This window comes from Quercus lobata, chromosome 7, assembly GCF_001633185.2.
Source record: "Quercus lobata isolate SW786 chromosome 7, ValleyOak3.0 Primary Assembly, whole genome shotgun sequence".
NCBI classification, from domain to species: domain Eukaryota; kingdom Viridiplantae; phylum Streptophyta; class Magnoliopsida; order Fagales; family Fagaceae; genus Quercus; species Quercus lobata.
Genome location: NC_044910.1, coordinates 6,235,689 through 6,242,946, shown reverse-complemented (window position 1 = coordinate 6,242,946; position 7,258 = coordinate 6,235,689). Strand labels below are relative to the sequence as shown.

The window sequence follows — 7,258 nt, the reverse complement described above, 5'->3', positions numbered from 1 at the left end:
GTGCGACAGGCTTTTGCAGCTCAATATCTCTTTTCATTTGGAGATTTACATTTGGAGAGCTCTTTTTAGCAAAACAAAAATAAAGAGTGGGAAGATATATAGACACAAGTCTATGCATGTCTCAAGATCAACATAACCATTCACTAATCATTCATGACGAGATTGAAGATCTATTTACAACAATCACATAGATTTCAAGATTTTTCCCACAGTAATATAAGTGCATGAAAACAAGCAATGCTCGAAAATGCACAAAGCCATTAGCACAAAGGTACAAGGCAAAACAAGTTTTGAGACAAAACTCAACAAAATCAATCAAGCTTTTTGATTTTCTAATTTTTATGTGATTTTTGGATTTTTGACACAAGAAACAAAAAGATTGATACGACAAAATTAAAGATATTCACAAGTAGACAAGCAAACAATCAACAGCAAAAATAGCAAGCAAACCAAACAATCATTGTCACAAAGCATAGGAAATATTAATGCATGGACATGTTGTAATGCTTATGCATGAGTACCCTTTTTCACCCACACGTCACTTGCGTTTGGGGTGATTTCCTTATAGGATTGGGTACGGGAGTTAGGGCTTTCAAACCTTCGTGAGAAGCTTTCCAAGCAGTTGGTGAATGCACCAATCATCTTCATCACGTTCATCATTCCGGGATCACCATTCTGATCTCTAGATTGATCTCCAGCCCAAATTCTTCTATCATTTCTAGGTCCTCCTGACCTTTGAGGAGTTGCACTGTTCTTTGCTCTCAGCTTTTGGCAATTTGGTCGAGTATGCCCTTGAAGTCCGCAATAATGGCACACATAGGTTCCTCTAGGACCTCTTTGTGGTCGTGGACGTGACTTGGCACGAGATTCAGACCTGCCCACAGACTGATTACGGGGATTTAACATCTGTTGGTTCACCACATTCTTCTTCTCCTCCACCTCGAGCCTCTCACCAGTAGGGTCAGCTACAATTGGATCTTTAGCCTTTACAAACTTTACTTCTTTAGTGACATTTCCAGATGACCCACTTCCTCCGGTATATCCCAATCCGGATTTTTCTGAAAAGCTCTTTTGAGATGAGATAACATCATCTAGCTTCTTGGTGGTGACCCTCTCTACTTTAGCATTTGCTTGCACAACCTCACTCTCAAGAAATCTTACTTTTGTGTAAGTTTCGGACAACTCACCATTCAGAGTTTCTATCTCACATTTGGCCTCCCTATATCGGATTAGGAGACTTTTGTAGTCCTCCTCAGCCTTCTTCATTTTTCTCACAGCAGCCTTGGCCACCCTTGTGTACTCCCCGGACTTCTCCAAGAGTGAGTTATAATTCTCCTGAAGATTTGCTGTGCTTCCATCTTCTTCAGCATCCGATTCTTCAACAATTCCTAGTGAGTCATCATCACTATGTTCTCCAAGGTCTCGCACAAGCAGATTCAGCTCATCTGAAGACTCAACATGAGCAATAGTCATAAAAGCCGAATAGTTCCCCTCTCCATCACAGCTCTCTTCAGATTCTGAGTCAGACGAATCCGAATCACTCAAGGTCGTGGCATACACTTTACCTTTTGATTTCAAATAATTTGGACATTCCTTCTTAAAGTGTCCGTGTCCGTTACATTCGAAACAAGTGACACCTTGTGTGGATTGGGATTCTTTTCCATCTTTCTTTTTGAATTCCCTCTTTTCCCTTCCAGAACTTTGGAATTTTCTTTTATCATCAAATTTGCCATTATTTTTGAATTTCAAGAACTTTCTGAAATTTTTGACAAGGTATGCAACATCTTTGTCAACCACATCTTCTCCCGATGAGTCTTGATCTTCCACCTTCTCACTAATGGTCTTTAGAGCAAGAGATTTACTCTTCCGTTGATTGGGCAGCGACATCTCATAAGTCTGAAGAGAACCAACCAGCTCCTGCACTTTGATGTCATCGAGGTCCTTGCTCTCTTCAATTGCTGTCACTTTAGCACGAAAACTTTCCGGCAATGATCGAAGGATCTTCCTTACAATCTTTGAGCCCTCCGTTTTCTCCCCCAAGTTGAATTTGCTGACAACCACTTCATTTAGCTTCCCATAGAAAGAGTCAAAAGACTCATCCTCACTCATTTTGAGCTCCTCAAACCGAGTGGTCAGCATTTGTAACTTGGTGTCTTTCACTTTCTTTGTGCCTTCATAGGTGGTTTCCAAAATCTCCCATGCTTCTTTGGCAACGGTAATATGAGAAATCCTGTGAAATTCATTTGGAGACACACCACAGAAAATAGCATTGAGTGCTTTACTGTTAGCATTAGATGCAGCAAGTGCTGCCTTATCCCATGTGGATTTGGTTGCCTCAGGTTTGGTCCATCCAATCTCAACAGCATCCCAAACTGATTCATCAATAGAACATAGAAAAGCTCTCATGCGAACCTTCCAAAAAGCATAATTACTACCATCAAAATATGGAGGTGCATTTAGGGATTGAGACCTATCCATCTCAAAAGGGAGTCAAGGATCACACAATGGTAATGAAACCAATATCAGTGTACCCGCTCTGATACCAATTGAAAGTTCAAAAACGTGTAAAAACACCTTTGAACGTTTAGACCCCCAAAATACAACTTAATCAATTCAAGCAATATGTCAAACAACTAGTGTGCGGAAACTTAACATATGCTATAATACAAAATTGATTAAATACTATCTAAGCCATAACAGATTAAAAACCACAGCAGATAAAAGAAAAGGCAAAGATAGAGAGGAAGGAAGATGCAAACACAAAGACAACACGCGATGTGTTATCGAAGAGGAAACCGAAGCCCTCGTCGTAAAACCTCTCCGCCGCCCTCCAAGCGGTAAGCAATCCACTAGAAAATACAGTTGGGATACAAGGACAGCAATAGACCCTCCAAGCCTAATCTACCCAGTGCACCTAAACCCTCCAAGCTTCTTGCTCCAACGAGGTTGCGCCGAACCTTTTTCTTTTCTAACTTCCCGGATTCCGCTACTAGATCATAGCATCAACCAATGAAGATTGGTTCCTTCCTAACTGCTTCCCAGAAATCCAAACGACTGTCTCACAGTGATGATGATGGTGAGAACCAGGTTTGGTATAATGCCTCTCAAGGATTTAACAATGGAGAGGAAGAGAGTTGAGGAATTTGAAGAGATTCTAAGGTAGAGATTGTGGGTGAAACAATCTGGTTTTTCTTTAGGGTTTCTCTCTCAAAATTCTCTCTGGAAGCTCTCTTTCAATCGTGGGTAAAAGGGGTATTTATACTGGAGTGTAGAGGAATGTGAAACGTCAGGTTTTTACAAAACAGGGGTGGCTCGCGGCTTGACCTCGCGGCTTGACCAAGTCGCGAGTTCCAGTCGCGAGATAACCGTATGGCCAGTTGTCCTGTTTTGTCCTGTAGTGCTCCAGCTAGCATGACTGTTCATCTTCCAGCATGCTTGGCACGTGTGCTGCTTCTGGCGGCTTGCAGCCGCGAGTCACCCGTGAGTCCCAGCCGCGAGTCTCTGTTTTCTTGCACACTCTTGAGCAATCTTCACTCTATCTCACTCACTACCCTTACATCAAACCCACCTAAATACAGAGTTACTAAATGCTGAATTACAAGCAAATTTGGCACGGAATAAAGTCAATTATATGGTTGAATAAATTCAACCTTACAATTAGTAATAAGTAAAGCTCCTAACACACGCCCACCATAAGAAAATGTTAGAAAGTTAGAAACGCTCTTTCTTGATGGTAGCGTTACACACAAAGTGATGTGTAAGAGTGTTTATTTGGATATCAAAATTGAGAATAGATGGCCAGTGGCCACATCTTTGCAAATAGCAAAAAAAAAATTTGGGTATATTTTAAATTGGTTGCAAATTATGTCCACCTATAGACACTGCAAAATTCACCAAATTTTTCACATCTTAAATTTATACATTTTTTTCCTTTTAATATAAGGGGCAAATTACATTTTTTTTTTCCATTTTAATCTTTCACCTGTTTTACAATCTACTTCCAAACTTTGATTTGCTCAATTAATAATAGTAATAAAAAATAAATATCGGTAAGACAACAACCCTTGAATGCATAAACAAATAGAATTAAATAACTAATCATACATTTTTGTCAAATTATTAATAACTTACAACCCTAAAAAAATAACTTATAATATTTATATGTAATATCAATTAAATAAAAATATATGATAAATAAAAGGCAAAAATGCAAAACTAACCCTCTAACTTTCACCGTTTTTCATTTTAGTCCTCTAACTTTCAGTTTTGTCAATTCAGTCCTCTAACTTTTAATTTTTGTCAATACAGGGCTCCGTTACAACTCAGTTAGTGGCTGCCGTTAGAACTCCTAAAATGACGCCATTTTGCATTTTTTTTAAATTTAGAATTAAAAGAAAATAAGAAAAATCTGGAAAAAAAAAAATCAAGGGGGAACGACGACGTCGTTCTCCTCCCCCTGAAACAAAAATGGCTTCGAACAATTGGTGACATCATCGCCATGTAATCCTTTATCGCTCATCTTCATGACAATCCCGAAGGGCTTGAACGGTAATTTGGCCACAACCTTGCCGTCAAACAAGGAGTTGAGGAGCCCAAAAACGATGAAGAGAACAAGCGCAACCACCGCACCGAACTTGAACTTGATGGGAGAAAGGTCGCGGTTGGATTCCTTGAGACTCGTCTCGATGTGATCAATCTTCTTGTTCTTGGATTTCTTGTTGCTGATTTTGACTTTTGCGACGGAGGAGGAAGATGAGGAATTTGGGGTTTCGATTTTCATGGTTTCGAGTTTTTTGGCGGCTTTGTCAATTGAAGAAAGGAGGGATTTATAGGAGTTGGTGTAGTAGATTGAGGAGCCCGGTGATGTTTCTTTGTTTTGTTTTGATTCAGGGGAACGACGTTCCCCTTAATATATATATATATATATATATATATATTTTTTCTTATTTTCTTTTAATTCTGAATTTATAAAAAAAAATAAAAAATAAAAAATAAAAAAAGCAAAACAGCGTTGTATTAGGAGTTCTAACTGCAGCCACTAACTGAGTTGTAACAGAATCCTATATTGACAAAAATTAAAAGTCAGAGGACTGAATTGACAAAACTGAAAGTTAGAGGACTGAAATGAAAAACAGTGAAAGTTAGAGGATCAATTTTGCATTTTTGCCTTAAATAAAAATAGTAAAATGCTCAAGAGTACAACGGGAAGTAAACGGGAAATTAAGAAAAAAAATAGTAATTAAAATAGGTTTTTGCTTTTAAAGTGTATATATAGGATATTCTGGCATTTTACCCTTAATTTTTAAAAAATTTGGCAATATGCCCCTATTTTAAAACTATATAGGGGCGTGCCCCTGTTTTGATACTCGATTATTGTAAAATTGAATTTCAATTAAATACTCGATTTGTAGAAAATCGAGTTATGCCCGATCAAACTAAAAAATTAAAAATTAAAAAAAAAAATTGCATGGAACTCGAGTTCCTACAAATCGAGTTACATGCAAAAAAAATTTTAGTGTGATCGCCCCATAGCAGGTTGAGGGAGCCCTATAATGGCGTTTTTACCCCTATAGTGGCGTTTTAAAGCCCTATAGTGGCATTTTGGAACTCGATCTCCCTAAAATCGAGTTCTATGCAATTTTTTTTTTTTTTTTTTAAGTTTGTTTGGGCATAACTCGATTTTTAGATAATCGAGTTTCGAAACAGGGGCACGCACCTATATAGTTTGCAAACAAGGGCATCTTGCCAAAATTTTTAAAAATTAAGGGTAAAAGGCTAGATTCTCCCAATTTATATATATATATATATATTTGAGAAAAAAAGTTTATAGCTTTTTAATCAATACATATGGTTATTCTCTTGGAATTGGAGTAAGCACTAAAAGATGTGTCCATTTGATTGGACTTTTTGGGCCCAAAAAGCTGTTCTCTAGTGAAAACTTGATCTTTATGTGCTTGGCAAAATTTTACCATCATGCATTTAAGGCTCCAAACTGTGATTTTTTGCGTTTTGTTTGGCACCTATTGAGCTGCAATTGCATAACACGAAAGTCACGTTGAATGGGTTAATTGGACGTTAAAATATTACCGTTGCTTTCTCCATAAATTTCCCTCAGATTTTTTTCAAATATCTAATTTTACTCCTCTAATCTATATATATATATATATATATATATATATAACCAAAACTTTTGAAGCTTTCACAATTTTCCACATCAGCATTTTTTTTCTATTTTTTTAAATTTTTTAAATTTGATTTAAAATATATAAAACCGAAACTTTTGAAGCTTCCACAATTTTTCACATCAGCATTTTTTTTTCTATTTTTTAAATTTTTTAAATTTGATTTAAAATAAATCTAATTTTTCATAATCAAATACATGTTACAAAACCTTACAAAAACCGATACCTCTCTCTTCTCTTCTCAGACGCAAACTTCTCCTTCCCCTAAACCTAAAACTCACCCTTTCCTTCCTCCAAAATCAAAACCCAAAACTCAGATTCTCCCATCGTCGCCGCCGCCGCCACAGATTGCCGCCACCACGGAAAGGCAGTCTACTGAGGATTTGAACGATGTTGGCTTTGTTGAACCTAGGGAAACCCTATGGAAGATCAAATTCTACATGGGCTTCATCTCTTGGCATTTTAAAGAATGGTTAGTGATGTTTTTATTTTAATTTTAGGTTTTCCCCCTTACCTATTCTCTTTATCTGGAGTAAATTTGTGGTTTTGATTTTGGGTTTTGTTCTATTGGTTCTGGCTGTTAAGTATGATTTAGGGCTACGTTTGGGTTTTTATTTTAATTTTAGGTTTTCCCACTTACCTATTTTCTTTATCTGGAGTAAATTTGTGGTTTTGATTTTGGGTTTTGTTCTATTGGTTTTGGCTGTTAAGTATGATTTAGGGCTACGTTTGAGAGTGATTAGCATAGATTGATGGGTTTGGAGCCGGTAGTGCTATTTTCAATTATTGGCTACATTGCTCTCTCTTTCATATTTTAGCAAATTCAATCAACTGCACCCACTGAGCCTCAGGCAGTGATTGGGGTTTTTCATTCTTTTGAAAAATTTTGAACTTTTTTAGGGTTTGGTTATTGTATTTTTTAGGGATTGTACTGAATTGCAGCGAATTTGCTTCATTTTTGTTTTTGTTTTTTTTTGGGGTTTTGTGTTAAAAACAAAAAAGAAAAAAAGAAAAAGAAGAAGCAAGAAGAAGAAGAAGAAGAAAGTTGATTTCTTGGAGGGGCATTTCTTCGTAAA

At 37.1% G+C, this 7,258-nt stretch overlaps 1 protein-coding gene across 1 annotated transcript; it reads right to left on the bottom strand.

Moving 5' to 3' along the window:
* Positions 1-4,423: 4,423 nt before the first annotated feature.
* LOC115951457 (calcium load-activated calcium channel homolog) lies at positions 4,424-4,780 on the bottom strand. Its single transcript, XM_031068663.1, has one exon. The coding sequence runs from the start codon at positions 4,778-4,780 to the stop codon at positions 4,424-4,426; it is 357 nt and encodes a 118-aa protein (XP_030924523.1).
* Positions 4,781-7,258: the final 2,478 nt, after the last annotated feature.

Coding starts and splice junctions, on each gene's coding strand:
- LOC115951457 (XM_031068663.1), bottom strand. CDS start 4,780: ATGAAAATCGAAACCCCAAATTCCTCATCTTCCTCCTCCGTCGCAAAA.